At 35.5% G+C, this 23,665-nt stretch overlaps 2 protein-coding genes across 2 annotated transcripts in view; both read left to right on the top strand.

Annotated features, from left to right (window-relative positions):
• Positions 1-19,870, top strand: part of LOC139982777 (uncharacterized) — a 48,560-nt gene extending 28,690 nt beyond the window's left edge. The window contains exons 12-24 of the mRNA XM_071995868.1: positions 1,523-1,599; positions 2,093-2,324; positions 2,956-3,285; positions 3,878-3,953; positions 4,044-4,111; positions 4,477-4,817; positions 5,972-6,068; positions 6,461-6,540; positions 6,945-7,079; positions 7,375-7,503; positions 7,661-7,788; positions 8,020-8,155; positions 16,207-19,870. Of these exons, the coding sequence (XP_071851969.1) occupies positions 1,523-1,599; positions 2,093-2,324; positions 2,956-3,285; positions 3,878-3,953; positions 4,044-4,111; positions 4,477-4,817; positions 5,972-6,068; positions 6,461-6,540; positions 6,945-7,079; positions 7,375-7,503; positions 7,661-7,788; positions 8,020-8,155; positions 16,207-16,281 (1,904 nt within the window). The 3' untranslated portion in view covers positions 16,282-19,870. The remainder of the gene's footprint in view (positions 1-1,522; positions 1,600-2,092; positions 2,325-2,955; positions 3,286-3,877; positions 3,954-4,043; positions 4,112-4,476; positions 4,818-5,971; positions 6,069-6,460; positions 6,541-6,944; positions 7,080-7,374; positions 7,504-7,660; positions 7,789-8,019; positions 8,156-16,206) is intronic.
• Positions 19,871-21,920: 2,050 nt separating this feature from the next.
• Positions 21,921-23,665, top strand: part of LOC139982779 (uncharacterized) — a 28,594-nt gene continuing 26,849 nt past the window's right edge. Inside the window, exons 1-2 of the mRNA XM_071995870.1 lie at positions 21,921-22,345; positions 23,018-23,122. Of these exons, the coding sequence (XP_071851971.1) occupies positions 23,047-23,122 (76 nt within the window). The 5' untranslated portion in view covers positions 21,921-22,345; positions 23,018-23,046. The remainder of the gene's footprint in view (positions 22,346-23,017; positions 23,123-23,665) is intronic.

The raw sequence follows: 23,665 nt of genomic DNA, 5'->3' as shown, positions 1-23,665 counted from the left end.
AATGATCCTTAAGTTTTTTTCACCATTCCTCATTCTTGACTGCATTTCCTCTCTCAACTGCTTCCCTTCTTTCCTCTGAAGGAAAGTTAAATCAGGTCTGATGTAGATATTCATATAATCAGGGTAATTTCTGAGTTCTTTTGCCCGTTTGAGTAACTTGGATCGAACCTCACCATGTTGTAATTCAACGCTAAGAAATCTTCTGTCCGTCAATCGTTCCACAAGTACAATTTCTGATGGGCTTACATCAAACTTTTGAAAAAGCTGCTCCACATTAGCTTTAACTTCTGCGTCAGAAACTTCATCCTTGATGAGGTTATTAATGACAACTCTTTTTCTCCGTCTTTGTCTATCTAATGCTTCTTTCACTTCCTCTGAGACCTGTTTTTGCATTGAAACTACTTGGGGGTCTGAAATATTAGTCTTTCCTTCGAGCTCTTCAATTCTACCTTCATTGTTGCTCACTTTGTCACCAATATGTGCAAGGGATATCTCTGCTTCTTTAGTTTTGTTTTCAATTTCTAATAACTTTGCTTCCATCTTATCTTGCTTTTGCTTCATTTTAGTTATTTCCACAATTAAGCCTGATGCATACCTCTTGCATATCTTGCATTGCCATGGAATATCCTGTGATCCTTTATGGCCAAATTTGTTAAGTGCTGCATACAGCTCCTCATTTAGTCCCTCACAGTCTTTGTGAAACCAAAGTTTACAGATGTCACACAAAACAGCCTTATCACTTGCACTTATTCTATCTTCACACCTACCACAACAACCTCTTCTTGAAGCTGCCATGTCAAAAATAGTACAAGGAAATGGGCCTTGTCAGATGGAAAAGGCAGAATCCTAATTCACACCACAGTACACTAGCACCAGTCTGTTGTCCAGACTATGAACTTCAATGAATGTGGCTAAAATGTAATTCATCAATAAATAGCAACATTTCAAGTGTGGTATAAACTGGTTGAGAAAAATTCAACAATTTGAACATTCCCTTCTCCTAATTTTCATGTTTGAGGATTTATCACAAAGCATAGGAACCTCAGTGAAACTTTGCAACTCATGGTTACTTTATTATTCCCAAAAAGTACATAAACATTACGAGAAATATAGTTTTTACCTGGAGTTCTGCGTAAGTTCAATAGTTCTACGTATTCTATATCACTATACATAAACTTCAATAGACTGATATTTCAGTGACACTGATGGTTATACTTGCATGGTACTATGTAAACCACACCGAGAATGACAACAGGTTTAACACCGCAGAACTCCAACTGAAGAAATCCAATCTTACTACTTGAAAGTAGTAAGATTCTGATCTCGCCAAACGAGTTATTTCTGGGCCTCCTTTTAAACCGAAATACGAATGATTTAAATTTCCTGAAGCAGGGTGTCATCATTTATCACATACTGTAGAGAGCTTCACATGTAACATTTGAAAATATGGTTCCCAATTTATTGACTTTATTTCATTTTTCGGGTCTCACTTTTAGTTTCCATTGTTTCATATTTACACAAGTTGATCAAGATGGCCCAGTGAATGTTACGGCAGAAGTAGCTGGAGAAGATCAGGAAAATGTTAAAATATCTTGGAAGGTGCATATAACTTTATTTTCAATGCAAATATCATGTTATTCTTCACGTATATTATTATGTCATTATTTGTGGAATAATAAATAACGTGGTGTATGTTATTTAACATCATAGCTGTGTTATGGTGCCGAAATGAAATATTTAAACATACTTTTTTTTAAGCAATGAATGTATTGTAGATCGGAAGCAATAGTGGTGTTAACCTAATTTACTGGGCCATGAGGGTTGCATTGAGTATGCTGCATATTACCTATATTTCACCTTTATATAGGTATTACTCTTGCTGTTGCCCTACCTAATAGTGGGTACGAGAACATACCGCAGCATTAAGGGAGGTTTTTTTGTTTCAAGGAATAATCTTGCAGAGTCAAGCTATGTTAACCTTTGATAAACAAGGTGGTGCAAAAATATAGTGGGAATTGATTTGACTAAAGCATAAGACCACTCAATCTTTTACAATTCAAATTTAATTTTAATCAGTTCTGTTTTTACCTAGCTTCCAGCTGATAGTAGTTCATGTATTACTGGTGTGACATTGTTAACTATCTACTATGCATCAATTAACTTGGAGCCGTCACATGTAGGCATACACGAGGTAACAAATCCTGCTAGCACCTCTTTCACGTTGACTGGTCTCAAAGTAGAAGGAAATTACAGCATCCACATGACACTAAAGACGGGTACAGGAGAAAGTTCCAGTAGTAATATAATTTACTACTTTGTTCCAAGTATGTTTGTTAATCTTACAACAATTTCGTTCGACTATTGTTAAAGTAAATACCTAGCCCTACATAATAGGGTATAATGTATGGATTGCCTAGTTGATATGCTTTAAGAAGTCTAGGATTTTTTATCCAACTATAGGAAAGTAATATAGCGACAAGGATTCAGTATTATCTGTCACGGAACTGTTTTTTCCCCCTGTGTCTTAGCTGTTAGTCTTCCGAAAAGTCAGTACTTTCACGCGTGTTATATTTTAACGTTACTACTCCTTAATGACACTGACGAGCTAAACTGATTTTGTGTGGCGCTTTCGAATAAGAAATAAATTAACTGAGCTAGGACAATGTGATGAGCTGGTTAAAGTTCGAAATTTTATAAATCAGTCACATGATCACAGTTGCACATCATTACCAGCAAAATTGCTCAATTATTATTTATTGCGCAGAAACGATCCTTTCGTCCGACATAACATCAAAATAAACAATAATGATATGTACTTACATTTTCTTGTCACTTTTGATGTTATCATGTCGTTGGTGTGTTTTTTAAAAATTCGTTACCATATGACTGTTTGCAAAAGCTGATGTTCATTATTTATATTAATTTTTACTAACTTTGCATTTTTTGTTTTTTAAGGACTTCCAGAATACCTAGCAGTTCCAACTGCTAGCGTAAGCAGTTCAAATTCGCTAACAATTACCTGGCCGGTATGGGATGGCAACGTTGGGACTCCCCCAGTGGTTGAGTATTGGTTACTAACCAAGCTGTCGGAGAGCGGCGATTGGCCAAGTACCTTTATAAGAGTAAACGCAAGCAATAATCAAGATAATTATGCTGTGATAATTACGTCACTTGAACCAGACACAGACTATGACTTCAGGGTCGTAGCTGTGAGAGAAGGGCTAAATGGGGATGGATCCCCCGGTCCAATCTTGGAAATGGTGAAAACAAATTTGCCTGATACGGGTAAGTATAACAACTTTTCACGTGATACATTGTACTTGATAAAAAAGTTCATTAACTATTTCGTATACGTCCTAGTTTATCGTAGCGTCCCCTAACATTATGTTATGCTGTAATCATTGTCAATAGTATGTGTGAGAACTAGATAAATTACAAAAACAAATTCATCTACATTTTCTTGGTTGTTTTCACTCCTTTTTCAAGAACAATATGTTGAAACTGCTGTCATTTGTTACCATATTATAATTATTACTATTGGATGTCTTTGTAGATCAGTCGTACGATATTGGTATCATTGTAACGTTACGATGTGAAATAGTCATATCTGGCAAATGCTGGTCACCATGGAAACATTACTATATACATCTGCACCTTAACAATTAACGGAAATATCAGTATATACATCCGCACCTTCAAGAACAATGAATGGAAACATCCCTATATACATCAACACCTTTACTGATAATCGAAGGACACATCACTATATACCTCCGCACCTTAACTAACAATCAACTGAAACATTTCTATATACATCTGCACCTTAACTAACAATCGACGGAAACTTTTTGATATAAACGTTTGTTCTTCCCTTCAGGATCCGTTGGATTAATTGTTGGTGTTACAATTGGAACGGTCTCACTCGCAATAATTGGGCTTCTTGCAGTTTACGGGTAAGTCACTGAAAACGTTGCTATGGTTAGATGTTACGCTATAATTTCATTAAGTAATTTTAAAATTATGCTCTTTTTTTTCCTGTCAAGAATATGGAAATATAGGAGATCTACATCCAAACCTAAAACTGTGGAACGACAAGCAGACGGCTCAAAAGGTAAGTTTGTAAGTTTCTTGTAGGTTTTAATTAAATCTGTTTACATATACTGCGAAACAACGCTGCACTATACTGTTGGCCTTAAAGATGTACTATTGTATTTTATGAAGAGCCTCTAGTACTATCAATGCTGTTAATTTTTCAGGAGACACTAGCACCATTCTTTGATTCGCAATGACCCATCTATAAGCCATCCTTGATATTAAAATAACTTGTTTTTACCCATTTGAGCAAATGCAATACGAATGTATTTTCTTAAACCAACTGCTAAAACAATGAGTGTGATTGTTTATAACACCTGCGTTATTTGTTTATTATGTATTGTTTAATATGTATGCTTTACAAATGAGGTTTCATTCTTACAGAGGTTACAAACGAAGCCCCCTTTGCCTATGAAAATGTGAGCAAAGATAGTGGGCATACCAACGTGGTACACTATGTTCCTTCTAAGAAACACGAGGAATGCATTCTGTCAGCCACAGGAAATGATGACACCACTGATGGATATGAAGTTCCATCTACTCGTACAGGTGGAGGCGCACAAGTAAAACACGAAAGCAACAAATGCGAAATCATTGAAGATGTCAAAGTGTACCAAAACAATGCTGATGATGAATTTTCTCTTAGGAAACCGATGGAAATTTCTAGGTTTCCGTTGTTCATGAGAAGTTCTACTGCTGAAGAAATTATTTCCGCAACTTTTAAGGTAATGATAAACACATTACGCAAAAAAATTATTCAAATAAAAGTAGAGGTTAAAATACTGTGATACAATTGTCGACAGGTTGGTCACCTATTCAAGCTTAATATGTTGAATTTTAAGACATCGATTACAAATGTCTTGTGTCATTTTGGAGGGTAACATGTGAGTAAAGAAAAGCTACATAGGTATGATGATATAATGCAATGACATAGAGTATTGAGTAACTCAAATGGTCGTTGATTGCCTATAGGATATTATTAATATAGGGCGTCAATGAGAAGTTTAACCTAGAAAATTTAATTACGAAAATAACAATCGCCCTGTCCATGAGGATCGGTTTGTTTAGCGTGGACTTGGCGAGATAGTATCGGTTACAAGATAATTGCCAGTATTTAGAAACAAACTATCACCATACGCTCATATCAAAACAACATGGTGTCGTCCGTCGGTTAAATACTATACTGAATAAGTAATTGTTGTCTTACAGGGGTTGTTGTCTTAAAGGTTTAACTTATTAGAGACATTATAGAATAATCAGCTATTCAGTACCTTTTTTTACAAACCCAGTTTCTGCAATAGTTGCACAACATTAACCATTGAATTAACCCTGCAAATACGAACTCATTTACTCAGCTAACTAAAGGATAAAAATTTGCCCATTGTTGAAATGTCTTGCTCCTATATATATATGCAAGAAAAAATATCATTGAAAGAGCAAAACTGGACTACTATGTACATTGTGTAAACTGCATGAACACACAGCGATTATTTGAGAGATACAACGGCTAAATATTAATATACTAACCGAAGATGTGTATGTTCTCATCAAGCAGGAGATGAAAAACACACACACGAAGTATGACAAAACAGATACAGATACCATTATCGGGTAGAAGCAAATTGCACTCGATACAAAGACTAAATACGTGTACTCGTTTAAGCTGTTTTGACATATGTTGTTAGGAACACAAAATGCCATGCGGAAATTGACATTCTTTATGGCATTGTCATTTTCCACAATAACCTTGTCATTTTATACAAGAGATAATAAATATCACATAAACTTAATATTTTATTTCACTAGCTTTTAATTATGAGGCAAAATTTATTGTTAAGTAATTACTGTAAAATATTGTTTTTTGTGTGTTTATGTTCAGATTTTGGAAGAAGTAATTCCCAGCACAAATGTCAGCTCATTCTCTGGGGCATCCCCTGAAAATTTGCACAAGAACAGATTTGGAGATATTGTACCACGTGAGTACCTTGGCGAGGAAGAACAAATTACCGAAAACTGCATATTACAAGATAATAACCAAACACATGTATAAATATACATTCAAATAACTATAAACCCTTGCATAATTTTCATATTCTTAATACGAAATCTCATTTTAATCTGTCATACGTCTCATGAAAGATTTAAATTGATGTCAATGAATATGACAACATATATCCGTTTGACAGCTGATGAACTTAGGAATTAAGTTCAAACCGTCAACAGTTAACAACAAACTTAGTAAAGCGGAACAGTAAACATAGCTTAAATGGCGAAAACTGGATTGTCAGACACAACTTAAATTGCTGAGAATAGCCTATCACTTCTCTATGTAGTCCATTTAATGTCCTATTACAATTTCTCCTCACAGTGGACAACCATCGACCTTTGCTGAAATCCATGAGTCTCCTTCAGGGAGGAAACGATTACATTAACGCTTCTGTCGTGAATGTAAGTATTCACATAGTTAGGCGTTCGGTGCTTCAAGTTGAAACTAAAGCGAGAAACACATTTTGGCTAGTTCGGTAGTCAAACCAGTGAAATCAGGATAATATGTCCTGTACACTACCCAGCTGAGCTATACGAGACATGATTACCATCGCTATGTAGAAAATGCTTTGCTGGGATCCAACCACGGGTATCCACTTGGATATATTTAAATAACATTGAATAGAGCACCTTATTCTGTTAAAAGCGGAACAATTCCTCTGAAATATTACTCTTTGGGGACATTTTAAATAAATACAATAAGTAACAGAGTTAGGCTGTCGACAAACTTGAAGTTTCTGTTTCCTTTCTTTTTGTTTGCTTTGAGATGTTTTGTTTGATTTTTGTGTGTATTTCTTTGTCTACAGATTCCTGGATTGAATCAAACTGTGATTATGACACAGGCACCGTTGTCGAATACTATTGAAGACTTTTGGCGACTCGTGTTTGACTATCAATGTCAGACGATTATTATGTTGAATGATTCAGACTCAGGAAATCATGTAATCCATTCAATTAGGCTATATCATACTATTCTTATAAGTTTTAACATTTCTCGCTTCGAATTTGCGCAGAAAACTGATATTACTAGTCTCTTCTGGTTGTTTTTTCTTTTCATTACGTTACTAACATTGGAACAGTTCTTTCGTAAGTTTACCTTTACTTTCGAACCCAAATAAAATATGTCATAATTGCTGTAGTCATACTGATATCAATAAATGAAGGACTCTGATCTGCATGGCACATCTGTTTGTTGAAATCTGTCAACAGTATGTTTTTAATTGTATCACAACACAGGATGCAATAAAATATTGGCCAGATGTAAACGACGTCGAGATCGGAACAATGACAATATCCACGTACCTTATTGAGAAAAAACAGCTTTATACAATCCATCAGTGTCTTGTTGCCCACCGATCGTATCCGGTAAGACCCTAATTTGCTTATAAATTGTTTTTTTTTACTTACTTTATCATTGTTATTATTAGTTTAAATTGTAATAAGGCATTCAACACTAACTTCAAATCGAAGGGAAACCTTGTGAAGAGCGATACTGTTCCATGCATTTTCGTTTTGCTTTCAGGAATCTATCAAGGTTAATCGCTTTATTCTAAACAACTGGCCAAAGAGTGGTGATAGCCTAACACCCCTTATAAATTTCATCGCAGCTACAGGATTTGGAAGTCGTGGTGCAACATTAATTCATTGCATGTAAGTTCTTAATCCGGTATTGAAGTTGCAACACTTAAACATGGAAATCACACTATAACTGCTTCCGGAGAGAACAAATATAACAAAATAGATAATAATTGTAAAATTAAAATGACAAAGTAAAACCGTCAACTATGATATAATATTGTTACATCTTTAACTTTTTCCAGTATCAACTAATGTTTTTATTGATAGTATCTAATTCGTTATTTGGGGGATTTTGTTTTGTAGAAATGGCGCATCCAGAAGTGGAATTTATGTGACTGTTTGCTCTGAGATCAACAGGATGAAGACGCGACAAACGATACAAGTGTTTGACACTGTTAAACATATTAAAGTGTGCAACCCCAATGCGATTATCACAAAGGTATGTCGTAGAATGAATACAACAATATTATGATAATACAATAAATATTAGCTGTAGCTTTGTTGGCACGTGTGTATAAAATTATAGCAAACTATCATCACCTTGTAAACTCCCGCCTCTACCCAAGCTGTTAAAAAAGGGAATCTTTGCAAAAATCAAACAAGAAACGAATGGCATTGTAGTGTTATACGTTATTTTACCCTTCAGTCGTCTTTTCATTCATATTTACACAATAAACATACGGGCTGAACATCTTAATATGTAAGAAATTTCCAGAGATAAATTTGGACAGAAATGACCAGTTCACAGTCTAAATAGTTAGGTTTCCTTATTTTGGAATAAAGTTGTTTTATGTATTGACCAATATGGTTAAACAAATGTTATCTGCACTATTTAAGTTGGGCAAAGGAAGCCAGGACATACCGAGCCCACATTAAACCCAGGCGCCAGTTGAGATGCTAGAAGGCGAATGCAAATAACCAAGATAAGAACGTTACTTTAAGATAACAATATAGTTCGAAGTTAAAAGCCCAGACTAGCTACTGCCATGCAGGTATAATTAAAGGATGGTTTTACTCATACTTAAATTGGAATATGTCTTAGAACAGAAATATTTGAGTGAATTTTTTTTACAGCTAGTCTAGTTTCCAATATATTCACCTTTACAATATGTTTACTCTCTGGCATAGACATACACCATCGCACTGTGGTACATCACAATAAGACCAGTGTTTTTATGAAAAGAATTCTGTTTATGTTATAGTTTGTTAAATATAATATTAAAAGTTACATTGATTTATGTGGAGGGAATTGTTAAAATAAATTTTAGAAAACCTAATATTCTTTGTACATTGACTTTGGAATTTCTTGAGAATATCCACTTTACTTATTCCAAGTTTTGGCGCTTACTGATACTAATTGTCTCCGACTTCGTTTTTCAAGACTTAGTGTGGACTTTGTGCTGAAGTTTATGTCAAACAATGATGTAAATAAAAGCTACCGTAATACGAAAAAAAAAATCAGTTTCTTATAGATAATTGATGCGGACCATAAGTGTACAGTTGTCTTTACGTTATATGTAACTAAAGCATTATACATCAGAAGTAATATTGATAAATACAACAGCTGGTATAACAATATTATTAAAGCTACCAGTAAATGTAATGCATATATTCCACTAAAAATGTGCTTGGAAAATTAAATTAAAATTACCTGACAGCCAACATGTGAAGGCTCCAATACAAATGCGTACAAATTATTTTCACTGTTGTTGTGGCATTACACTTTCACGTAATTATGTCCTTATTTTTCTTGTGCTGACAGGTTTTACTCAGTTACTTTTAATCAATCCTCTCAATTTATATATATATATATATATTGTTATGATGCAGCATGTTACTTTAAAGGTTAACTACGCTAATTGATGTTATGCAATTCTTAAATGGTGTATTATTATGCTAATTTGTAAACGTAAAGCACAATCAGTGCAGTTCTAAGCTACGGTCGAGTAACCTCACCGAATGCCATATATATTAGTTTTCAAGGAGTGGCTCGGTCTCTTCTCCCAGTGGCACCAACCTGTACGTCACGCCACGTATCACAACGATGTCTGCATAGCCCTTACAAAACCTACCTTTTCCGTTCCGGCCTTTCTCCACCATGCCAACCACGCTGTGTGTGACTTACTCTTAACTCTCTTTTGGATACCATTCTTCTGAACTTATTATTTACCTCACCTGGTCCTGTTCTCTATACCGGAGCTGTTATTTATACGAAAAGCGCCTTCCGGAAGCCAGACACACCCGCACTACGGTTACAGACTACCCTGGGATTTGACACCCCAACGGAGAGCCCAGCGGTAGCGAGGTACCTTGCGTGCGCGCTAAGTTAACATTAAGTATTAAGGTATGTAATGTATTTATGCTAAGTTATATATTTTTGTTACCAAGAGACACGCATTAGATTTTTTTAAAACAAAACCTATCTAACCTACTTTAGTGTGTTCGTTTCCCAAACCATGATATCTGGACTTCGTAACAGATATTATTTGGGGGCCTATCCGGGAAACGAACAAATTGGCTAAACTTGCAAATTTTTCAAAAATACCAGATTAGCAAAATTTGCATCTAATTAGTGTCTCTTGTCTTATAAGTGTTTCTATATGTATGTAATAGCGGTGTATTTATATTTCGCTATGGCCTTTACCACGGCTGAAGCATTTGTATCACATACTGAATTGACTATAGAGAATGTAGATGATTTATCCAAAGATAATCTCCTAGACTTAGCTAAACACCTTAGTATCGTAGTACCTCCAGCTGCTAAGAAACCTCAGTTGAATCGTATAGTTGGTAATCATTTACTAAAATGGGGTTTCATCAAAGGAAAAGGGGAGGATATGCCAAAATCTAGTGAAGAAAGTGAAGAATTAAAGAAATTAACAATCCAATTAAAGATTAGGGAACTAGAATTGCAAAACGAAAGAGAGATACGTGAAAGTGAAAAGTTAAAGATAGAGAACGAATTTAGACTGAAGGAATTAGAACATGAAATGGCTCTTAAAATGCTGGAAACGAAAAGTCACATAGGGCAATCTTCATCGTCTTTTGATTTCTCTAAGAACATAAGGCTAGTTCCTCAGTTTGATGAAAATGACGTAGACAGATATTTTACATCGTTTGAAAATTTGGCGAGAAAGTTAGGGTGGCCTAACAAATATTGGACCACATTGCTTCATAGTGTATTCACAGGAAGAGCAAAAGACGTTTACACGTCATTGTCGTACTCTGTAGGTTCAGACTATGTAAAAGTCAAAGAACGAGTCTTAAATGCTTACCAGCTAGTACCAGAGGCATATCGTCAAAAGTTCAGAAATACAAAACGCAAAAGTCCAGATCAAACGTATGTAGAATTCAGTAGAACAAAATCGGAACTATTTGATAAGTGGCTTGCTTCTAAGAAAGTTGGAGTAGATTTTGTGCTATTAAGAGAGTTAATTTTGATGGAAGAATTTTGTAACTGTCTTCCAAGGGAGATTAGAACTCATCTTTCAGACAGGGGGGTAGAGCAAATGGAGAAAGCTGCCATTGTTGCAGATGATTATGAGCTGGTTCACAAGAGCTCATTTGGTCAATCCCAGAATCCCAGAGTTCCAAATTATTTCAAAGGAAAGGGCAAATATGGGAGATCAGGAGAGGGCAATGATTCTGACACAAGAAGGGGTAGTTATGGAAATGCAGGTTCCAGAAATAGGCCCACGTGCAGTTTTGGTCACAAAATTGGCCATGTTTATGAAAGTTGTTTCAAACGGTTGAGAGAAATTGAAAAGCCAACGGCGTTTATTGCCAGTAAACAAAAGTTAATTATGGGATCCCCACTCATTCAACCGAACTATGTTAAGGACAATAGCATATTTTCGAAGAGCAAGCTTTCTAGTAGTCAAATTGAGAAAATTAGGGCAAATCTCAAACCACATGGCCACGATAATTTTATGTCAGTTGGCACTGTTACTAGGCCAGGCACTACTGATTTTTCAGAAATTCATATATTGAGGGATACTGGGGCATCACGTTTTTTGATGTTGCGTAATGTGTTTTCCCCAAGTCATGGCGTAGAAACCAGTCCAATACATGTGTTAGTAAGGGGTATGGGAGAGGATACCGTGAGAGCCCCCCTCGTTAAACTTCAGCTCGATTGTGAGTATGTCTCTAAGGTAGTCGAGATAGGAGTAGTAGAGAGGTTGCCGGTCGACGGTATAGATTTTCTCCTTGGCAATGATATTGCTGGTGGCCAAGTCCACACTTCCCCCTGTGTCCATGTATGTAACCAACCTCAGTCTAATGAGGAAACAGAACGGTTGTTAACAGAATTTCCTGGTATTTTTCCGGCTTGTGTAACAACTCGTTCTATGGCTCTTAAAGCACCTAATGTGAATGATACTAATGTTCCAACAGGTGATGAATGTTTCCAACTGGCAGGAACATTCTTTGAAAATCTTAATGATTTATCTCGAGAAAATCAATTTAATAAGAATCCAGCAAAAAATGCTGATGTTGTCAAACCATTGGTTTTAGATCAACAACACTTGATCGAAAGGCAAAAAGCTGACGATCAAATCAAGAAACTTCTGCAATCGGTTCATACTGAACAGGAGATTTCTAAGATACCAGTAGGGTATTATATGTCAAAGTCTGGGGTGCTTATGCGAAAATGGCGGCACCCAGAAGTAGCAGCCAATGAAGAATGGCTAGTTTTTCATCAGATTGTTGTCCCGTCAGAGTACAGGGCTCAGATCATTCAGGTTGCTCATGACCATGCAATGTCAGGTCATTTAGGCGTTAGGAAGACTAGAGATCGCATACTGCGGCACTTCTTCTGGCCAAAGTTATATAAAGATGTGAGTTGTGTAGAAGTTGTAAAACCTGCCAAATTGTAGGTAAACCAAACCAGAAAATTAAGAGTGCTCCCCTCATTCCTATCCCCGCAGTAGGGCAGCCTTTTGATAAAGTTATCATTGATTGTGTTGGTCCACTCCCTAAAACCAGGTCCGGTTTTATGTATCTTTTGACGATAATGGACGTGGCTACCAGATACCCTGAAGCAATCCCACTTCGAAATATTTCGGCAAAATCTGTTTCTGATGCACTTTTGAAGTTCTTTACCAGAGTTGGACTTCCTAGGGAAGTACAACATGATCGAGGTTCAAATTTCATGAGCGGGTTGTTCTCAGAAGTATTGCAAACACTAGGTATTCGGCAAACGGCGTCATCTGCCTACCACCCCGAATCCCAAGGTGCACTAGAGCGTTACCACCAAACCCTTAAAAATATGCTAAAAACGTTCTGTCACGAAAGTCAGATGGATTGGGATAAAGGTATCGACTTTGTGGTATTTGCAACTAGAGAAACACCAAATGAGTCTACGGGTTTCAGCCCCTTTGAGTTAATTTATGGGCATGAGGTTCGTGGGCCTTTGAAGTTAATGAAGGAAAAGTGGTTGACAGATTCGCCTGCTGAGGTCAATGTACTAGATTATGTATCAGATTTGAATGAGAGATTGCACAAGGCTAGCAAATTGGCAAAGGATAATTTGTTAAAGAGTCAAGATCGAATGAAGAAAAGGTTCGATCAGAAGTCAAAAGAAAGAAGTTTTCAGACTGGGGAAAAGGTCTTAGTTTTACTGCCAGTACACGGTGAACCATTGCGTGCTAGATTCTCTGGACCGTATCGTGTTGCAAAGAAAATTAGTGATGTGAACTACATTATTGATACTCCTGGACGGCGTAAGTCTAACCGTCTGTGTCACATTAACATGTTGAAATCGTATCATGAGAGGGGAGAAGACAATTTTTGTGTGATGTCAGTAGTAGGGGATAATGGTGAGACAGAATTGTTGGGAAAGTACTTAAAAGTGACTAAAACGAACTCTGAAGTTCTTTGCAATCTTGACAGCAAGTTAGGTCACCTACAGCGGAATGAAAGGGAAGATCTGAAACGGTTAATCTCTTCGTTTCCAAGTATTCTTAACGATATTCCAGGAAAAACCAGTGTATTGTTCCATGATGTTGATGTTGGGGATGCAAAACCAATAAAACAACACCCATATAGACTCAATCCTTCAAAACTATCTGTGGTTAGGAAAGAAATTGAATATATGCTTGAGAACGGGATTATTTCTCCTAGTCATAGCCCTTGGTCTTCACCTATATTACTAGTACCCAAGGAAGATGGATCCCAAAGGTTATGCATAGATGATAGGAAAGTAAATTCAGTGACAGTCACCGAATTCTCATCCTATACCTCGTCTCGATGATTGCATCGATCGTATTGGGAATTCAAAATTTGTGAGTAAATATGACTTATTGAAGGGATACTGGCAAGTCCCCTTAACTAAAAGAGCTAAAGAAATTTCGACTTTTGTGACACCGGATGGTGTATGGGCATGTAATGTAATGCCTTTTGGCATGAAAAATGCACCAAGTACGTTCACCCGTCTCATGAACATAGTTTATAAGGGTCTTAAAGGGTGTGGTACCTATATCGATGATGTTATTTTATATTCTGACAGCTGGCAATCTCACATAGAACAAACCAAGGATTTTTTTGAGAGACTTAAGAGTGCAAACTTAACAATAAATCTAAACAAGAGTGATCTAGGAAAGGCTTCCGTTACGTATCTTGGTCATGTTGTGGGAGGGGGTAAGGTTTTACCCAAAACAGCTAAGGTTGAAGCAATTTATAAATTTCCAGTTCCTTCAAACAAAAAGGAACTAATGCGTTTTTTGGGAATGACAGGATTTTATAGGAAATTTTGTCCGAATTTTGCAGATGTGGCCAGTCCACTCACTAGCCTATTAGCAAAGAAAGTTAAATTTTTATGGTCAGAATGTTGTCAGACCGCATTTGAGAATCTTAAACTCATTCTTATAAGTGAGCCTGTACTTGCGGCTCCAAATTTTAAGATATCATTCAGCATGACTATCGATGCAAGTGACGTCGGAGTCGGCGCTGTATTATTTCAAGAGGATGACCAAAAAGTGGAACATCCTGTTATTTACTTTTCCAAAAAATTAAATCAAAGTCAACGAAACTATTCTACAATTGACAAGGAAGCATTGGCTCTAATTTTATCTGTAGGGCATTTTGAAGTGTATCTTAACGGTCCATATCAAACTGTCGTATATACCGACCACAATCCATTGGTTTACATTAATAAGTTTAAGAACAAGAGTGCACGTTTGATGAGATGGAGTATTTTACTCCAAGGGTATGACCTAAAGATAGTTCATATACCTGGAAAGGAAAACATATGTGCAGACGCACTCAGCCGTGTCGGTTAATTGTTTATATGTGAGTGGTTAAAGTGTTTTTAATTTGTGTAATTATCATCACATGCTAAGTGTTTTCAAGGGAAAAAGACTCCCTTTTTGGTTGTATTTTTCCACTTTATGGGGGGAATGTTATGATGCAGCATGTTACTTTAAAGGTTAACTACGCTAATTGATGTTATGCAATTCTTAAATGGTGTATTATTATGCTAATTTGTAAACGTAAAGCACAATCAGTGCAGTTCTAAGCTACGGTCGAGTAACCTCACCGAATGCCATATATATTAGTTTTCAAGGAGTGGCTCGGTCTCTTCTCCCAGTGGCACCAACCTGTACGTCACGCCACGTATCACAACGATGTCTGCATAGCCCTTACAAAACCTACCTTTTCCGTTCCGGCCTTTCTCCACCATGCCAACCACGCTGTGTGTGACTTACTCTTAACTCTCTTTTGGATACCATTCTTCTGAACTTATTATTTACCTCACCTGGTCCTGTTCTCTATACCGGAGCTGTTATTTATACGAAAAGCGCCTTCCGGAAGCCAGACACACCCGCACTACGGTTACAGACTACCCTGGGATTTGACACCCCAACGGAGAGCCCAGCGGTAGCGAGGTACCTTGCGTGCGCGCTAAGTTAACATTAAGTATTAAGGTATGTAAAGTATTTATGCTAAGTTATATATTTTTGTTACCAAGAGACACGCATTAGATTCTTTTAAAACAAAACCTATCTAACCTACTTTAGTGTGTTCGTTTCCCAAACCATGATATCTGGACTTCGTAACAATATATATATATATATATATATATATATATATATATATATATATATATATATATATATATATATATATATATATATATATATTTATATTTACATGTTCCCCAACTAGTTTATGTTTGTTGGTTAAATGTAATTATATGAATTAACAAAACGTTGGGTAAGTATTAATTTTTAAAACGTTCTGCCCAACTTTTAATAATAACAGTAACTGCCTTGCGTCAATGCAAAGTTCTTCAATGCTAATTTCTTCTTTCCCCATTAAATCAACAGTTTCCGAGATCACTGTATTACAAAATTGGTCATTGATGGTGACAGCTTGGAACATGTATAGTCGTTACTATGTAGTTATCCCTGTTGTTCTAATTTTGTTTAGCATTTCAAACGTTTCATTTTAATAAGACACATGGTATTTCATCCTTTATTTTCTTTTTTTCAGGAGGATTACATGATGTGTCATCAACTTCTCAACTGCTACCTAACAGAAATGCATGGTTATGACGTGATTGTGTAATCTTAAGCTGATCAGGAGCCCTCATAACATCGTCTTTATTATTACTAGCCAATTATTGAAATCCTAGGTCTCCGAGAATCACTTCAGTAACAATCATTACTCTTGTTTTTACGTCAAATATATGATCAGTTTCTACTCATCATTTTATAACATTATCGATAGTAAACTTAAAGCAGCATTTTGCGTTGGGTCGCTTTTTTCCACCTTTTTAACATGTGCATCGATTTTTTTACATGTATCAATCATAAAACAGCAAACTAAGATACCATCCAAGTTTCACCCTGCCAAGAGCGTTAATTAGCGAGTAATTAACGATTTATATCGATAACGAGTAAAAGTGTCCTCGACAAAGTTTTCATATCTCCAAATCCACTAGTTTGAATTCCACCAATCAGTGAATAGTATGTTTATTCATGAGGATTTTGCGTTTGGTCGCCGTTTTCTACTTTTTTGACATGTCCATCGAGTTTTATTAAGTTTTATTTTAAGTTAAGATATTAGCCAAGTTTTTCCCTGTCAAAAACGTTAATTGGCGAGTATTCCACATACAAAATTAATTGCATTCAGTTCCCAAACCCACTAGTTTGAATTCAACCAATCAGAGATGCAGGTTTAGTTATGAGCCGTTGCTAAAAATAGATTCAAGACTTTGGTACAACCAGGGAGTTGTTATGCAACCCCTGGTACAACTGCCATATAGACTGTACACAAATCAAGTGTGGTGTTATATTACGTATCCGTCAATGACGTTCGTAGTGTTTAAATATTCATATTATGGGCGAGGTTTATTGGGTTCCCAACGGAAAATAGCTTGGAGAACAACAAAGTTGAAAGTTGCAATTTTTTCGACTTTTATACCACCATTTGAAGTAAAATATAAATAGAGAAGCTAGTTATGTATGTCGTTATGACATAGTGGAATCAGTGAGGTTGAGAAAACTCATAGTCGAGGACGCAAAATGCTGCTTTAAATATGCCTGTACATTGCATCAGTAATATGTTTTTATAATACTGAAGATTGTCTAAACAAATAGTTGCTGCATTCATTGATGGCATTTTACATGACAATTTCATATGCTGTTACTGTTGCAGAGGAACTTAACGGCCATATAGCTCCATAAACTAAAAACAGGATATCCGGTTATACATCTATTGGCAGCTTCTTTCAATTTATCTTTATCTACAAAGTAAAAACAGTTTAAGTATTTCCAAAGCCAATCTCACCTTAACAACCAACTATGACTTTGGGTAGTTCTGCTATGTGCCAACGAAGTTCCAATATCACATTTTATTATATCGCAAGGCATTTAATGCATTTTAATATCTTTTCATTTAGTTTTTCTTTTCATTTTATATCTGAAATATCTAACTAAATTCATTCGGTTTTCTGTATTAATATTGTGTGATTTCAACAAATATTCACGATCTTTCGACAATTATATTACATTAATCCAAATTCTCTTTAAATATTTTGTTTACACATATCCGCGCTTTTCATTATCTTGTAACACTTAAAATAGAGAAAGGAAGATTACATAATCATTATATTGGTCGTCTTACATGGTTGTACGGTATTTCCATTGTCTTAAGCTTGGAAACGTTGTGCATGACATTACATTTATGCGAAGATAGATATTATATATATATTAGTTTGCCATGTATGAATATTCTAAGAAACGGAAAAGTAATGAATTTCAAAGCCCTTTGCACAATATATATATTAGTTTGCCATGTATGAATACACTAAGTAACGGAACAGTTAATGAATTTCAAAGCACTTTGCAAACTTTGATAAGCCTACATTCGAATATGATTACGCTATTTGAAACAAGAATATATTATAATGAGCAACAAGAAGCTAAGGAGGTATGATAAACTTCATTAAACACTTTACTTTCTTTGATCGACATTGTGTCCCAGGGTTATTTCACATGCCTCAACTGGTTGTATATATATAATGGCGTGATGTATCAATATGAAATTATCAAGGACTGTGTATTTATGTGATGATATATAACAAGATAAATCTGTGGTTTAATACAACATTACATCGTTCAACTTGTTATTGCTCCAAATAATGTGGAAATTTAATCGTGTAGTAATTGTTATACACCAGGGAAGCCAGTGATGATATTATTAATTACAAATCAGAGCTGCAGAAAATAATGTTGTCCCCTGTAGTTTCTGCTCATTATCATTCAGCCTATGTATAATATCCTGCAAGGATCGAAACGTCAGGCCCACTAACTTTTACGACAGTTATTTTTGTCAGACGACATGTCTGAATAGGACAATGTGACTTAGTTGTCATTTCAATGTAACTATTACTTAGAACTAGTTCAAGCACTTCCTACTTTATTGCTTACGTATGGAACACGATTAAGCTACTAACAAGAAATGAACATCATACCTTCTCAAGGGAACCAGTCTTTCCATGCAATGTTCTATTGCTGTAACATGAATATATATATTACTATCTGTGCGGTTTGATATGATATATAACATTGCTAATAGCAACATAAATCCGTGAATCCATTACTGCAACATACGACAAAAGTAATTATTTGTCTTATTCACTGTCATTGTTAATTTAGGGAGTTATTTAACACTGTACATAGAAACAACAAATTCTGAAAATTACTTTCTCATGGGAAGAGTATCGTCCAAATGAAATATAAAGGGATGTGAATCAACACACGCTTGAATACAACAAATTGGGAACAAAGTATCAGCTTTTCTTTGCATGAAACTAATTGGATGATCTCAGTAGTGCATCTAGTTAGATCAAATATGGTTCTCTCAAAGATGAGAGCCGCTCCATGGTCTACGATAGGTCACATTTGGAAATAAGGCAAATTGAGCATCCTTATCTACACAATATTTAGAATCAACTAATTAGTGTACCATTTTTGCAGACGTCTCCTTAGTATTCATTTGTGGACATTTACAACTATTTCGAATTACAACACATGTGAAACGACAGTGTACGGTAAGCATATTACATCTTAAGAATAACACCTGTATTCATCTCTAGTTGTCCGCAAGTGTCCCTAAAGTCTGTTTCTATTCTCCTTCGTGTATCTTAATGTCGAGTTGATCTATGAAATGTTAACCAGATGTTTTATTTCCTAGAAAAGAGAAGGGTGTGATGTAAAACCTTGCAACCCGTGGTTAATGACACTAATATATTAACAGATATCAGGAACTGAAACTTTTTCCTATTTTTGAAACACATGGTATACGTTAAACATTATTAGTACTACTTATCTTGAAGAGACAACGGAAAAAAAGACTGACATTCATAGTGTTTGCAAAATGTATATGCATTTGCTCGATACGTCCGTGTGATAGAAAGTGGATGACTGTGGAGTTCAATAAAACAAACATTTACCGTGTTTCTCTACACCAACAAGTTTGGTATCAGAAACCTATTTGAATGTATATAAGAATGAGGCTGCAAGAGGCACTTGACCAAAGGTATGAGTGGTTATGGGATATTTTTTGATCACTATTGTATATCAATAAACTATTGGTCTAATTCTTCCCCAACTGAATTTATAGCATTTATCCTGAACGTTTTCCCCAAGAAACAATGAAGGCGGGGATGGTCATGCACCACACCCCTGCCCCTTCCCGTGCGTACACCGATTTCGTTTTTGAAATATTTTTTTTGCAGTTTACGACCGATAATGAACAATTTTTAAGCAAATTTGTGCATTATTTGTCATCGTTTAAATATTCCGACCTAGAATGCTTTCATATATATCGTTTATCAATGTCACTGTCTCGAAAATGTAAGGATCATAAACATAGAGATTCAAAGATCTTCGAGATGCGTTTTCCCAGTTTTACAAAACCCTTCAAAATACTGGAGACGTTTTCTTTTCGTTTAGTGATATGATCGTTGGGAAGGGGATTAACCTTGTATTTTTGTCGAATGTGATTTAACGAAAACCACCGGCAACCGTTAACACAATTCCGTGGCATTTTGCTTGTAATTTAAGTTAACAAAAATTTGACAAGAAATAGGCTTTTATGATCTTTTGACAGTACTCAATGGCTACCTACAGTACTTGGTAAGTTCTTTCCAAACAGGGCAATATTTACATATACTCCAATTACTCAATGATTGTTCTATGAAACTTCCTATCTAGTGACGTTGCAATTTGTATTGTAAGGACATCATTAAAGCTTTACATACATTGTCGTGGTCGAGAGCCTACAATTATGTTTTGTTATATTTTGTGAGCATAATATTGCAGTTATCGTGAAAGGCATTGCTTGAAGTAATGATAAAAAAAACCCACATGCAAAAACTAATGAACTTAGCTAGGCCTGCCTCAAGAAATCCTCATAGCGTATTAGTTAAACATCAATAACAAATATGGGTGGAGGAACTAGGAGCATATGGGGAACGAACGTGCCCTTCCAGTTTTATGAAAACTGTTTTAAGATATTTAGAGAGCTACATAATGAATTGTGGAATGAATATTCTGTTCAAGTACAGATAAATGCAGCACTCCAGAAAATGAGTAAGTGGTGCAACTATATCAGTCTTATATGATAACTGATTACTAATTGTGATCTTGACTTGATTGCTTTACACACACATACACCCACGCACACACATACATCACTAGAAAAAGCCTTCAAGGGAAAATACATCCGTCTACATAAGCTTCCAGAACAGTAAAACAATAACAATTAAAAACTAGTTGAAATTACACATTTAGAAGCAGAATATGAGAATGCATTGTGGTTTTGATGTGTAATTTGTTCTGAATTTGACATAGTTTGCAACATAAAAGTGGAAAATTTTACTTGTTGAAAGTTATACAGTCAACAAAAATAAAATGATATATGAAATATTGGAAATGGCAAAAGCTAAAATTAATACAAACAGCAATGAAACTATAATCTATAAGGTTATACATATATGTATGTTTATTGTGTACACCGATTTTGTTTATTTAAATATATTTCTTGCAGTTAACGACCTTTAATTAACAATTCATTAGCAAATTCGTGCATTATTTGTGATTTTTTAAATAAGCCGACCCAGAAGGCTTTCATAGATATCGTTTATCAATGTCACTTTCGCGAAAATGTAACGATCACGGACAAAGGGATACCAGAATCATCGAGATGTGTTTTACCAGTTTTACAAAACTCTTTCAAAATACTGGAGACGTTTTCTGCTCGTTTTATCATATGGTTATTTGGGAAGCGGATGAAACTTATCTTTTTCTGTGATTTAACGACAACCACCGGCAACCATAAACACAAATCCTTGGCTTTTCTTGTAATTTAAGTTAACAACATTTGACAAGAAATAGGCTTTTATGTTCTGTTGACAGTACTTTATGGCTACCTACATTACCTGGAAAGTATTTCCAAACAGGGCAATATTTACATGTATATATACTCTAATTACTCAATGGCTGTTCTATGAAACTTCCTATACAGTGACGTTGCACTGTGGAATGTAAGGACATCATTAAGCTTTGCATACATTGTCGTGGTCGAGAGCCTAGAAATATGGTCGTGTGTTGTAATATTTTGTGAGCATAATATTGTAGTAACCGTGAAAGGTATGGCTTGAGGTAATGATAAAAAATACCCGATACGCCAAAGCTAATGAACTTATCTAGGCCTTCCTCAAAAAATTCTCATAGCATAGTAGTTAAAACAACACTAAAGCAGTAACAGACAGAGGTGGAGAAACTAGGAGCGCATGGGGGGAACGGACGTGCCCTTCCACTTTTATGAAAACCGTTTTAAAAAAATTACCGTTTTGTACCGTCAGTTTATCTCAATTATGTGGTAATTTTGTATCGTGATACAATGTTTGTTGTCAGTGAAATGGTGTCCTTTCTACTTTACCGTACACTGCCGATTCACACACAACACAAAAAAACTTTGCAAATGAAATGCACTAACTTGTTGTAAAATTTACACGAAGACGTGCCGGGAAAGATAGCAGAAGGCCATTAACGTGCATACCCATTGTACTGAAAGCTTTTTGAACCATTGTTTATATGAAAGTGACTGGCTTCTTGCAGAGGTGAGTAATCTGCCTAATGTGTGTGGTTCAGTCACCGGCCGGAGGTGATTTTCAAACTTTGGATAGGCCTGGACAGTGTTGGCCGAATTGCTTGATATAAGTTGTTCGGCGCAGTTTATGAATGTTCACATGTGAAACATTCGTATTCTTTTCATGAGAAATTGGGATACAATATGTATAGTATGCTCATATATGCACACTCATCCAGATTTGAGTTTCAAATTTGACTTTTAGTATTACAGCTCTAATACGACTAAATGAAATGTAAATATTTATGTCAATTCACCTCATATGTCTATAAAGAATTGTTCTCACAGTGATTTCATTTCATGTCCGCCATAAGAAACTGATTAACCAGTTTCAATAGTGAACCTGTAAACTTGAAGCTTACACTTGTAAATGTTGTTACTTTTAAGTGTCAATTGTGTTTTACATCGAAATAATATTTTCTACAATTCTTTGATTTTCACCCTCTGTTTTTCAAATGTCTGAAGTCAAATAGTAATTTAAGAAATAATTTAAGATAAATAATAACTAGCAGTTGATACAATTCATCAGAAATGTTTTGTTTAGTGTTGATAACATCTATAGATAGTCACATGTACACAACATAGTTTTAATGAGATTTATGATTGCCTATAATATATAATATCTATTAATTTTACCTCTCAGGTTTAGCAATTGTATCGTATGAAGAAAAGATGACTAACAAAGTCCAGGTCATTGCTGTGATTACCTTTCTGCTGTGGCAAACACTCCTAAGTTATGGACAAAATGGTAATGTTGTACTTTTTGCCCCGCAAAACCCCAAAATTTTGATATGTTATAAAGTTAGTCGTAATATATACTTAATGCACTTAAGAGTAAAAACAATAAGATCTACCTTTGCAGTATCAAAACGTTAAGCTTACTGCAGATTATTTGGATCCTTTCAGGACTTTTCAATAAGCTAAATTGATATTGATGTGATTGCTCTGATGTAATGTTTGCGCATTGGGTAATGTTTTGTTGTTGCATGTTTTGTTTATGCAAAAATCATGTTGCAGTATGTAAGTTATTTAATTTACAACCCAATTCCCCTCTTATTCGTAAAGAAAACTCAGGACTATTTATCCAATTCCCCTTCCCATTTCCTCTTTCTATGGTAGCTATGATCTCATGAATGTGCTCTAAGCAGGAAAGAAAAGGTACAACTTTCATCAGTATCCTTCTGTAAGTTGTGATGTTTTACAGAAATGCAATCCATGAGATCATACAATAACGGTGGGATGTACACAATAACCTGGAAATTCAACATCCTGTTTCACAGTTTTTATATCT

This window comes from Apostichopus japonicus, chromosome 16 (genome assembly GCF_037975245.1).
Source record: "Apostichopus japonicus isolate 1M-3 chromosome 16, ASM3797524v1, whole genome shotgun sequence".
Taxonomy (NCBI): Eukaryota; Metazoa; Echinodermata; class Holothuroidea; order Aspidochirotida; family Stichopodidae; genus Apostichopus; species Apostichopus japonicus.
This window is presented reverse-complemented; position numbering and strand designations above follow the sequence as displayed.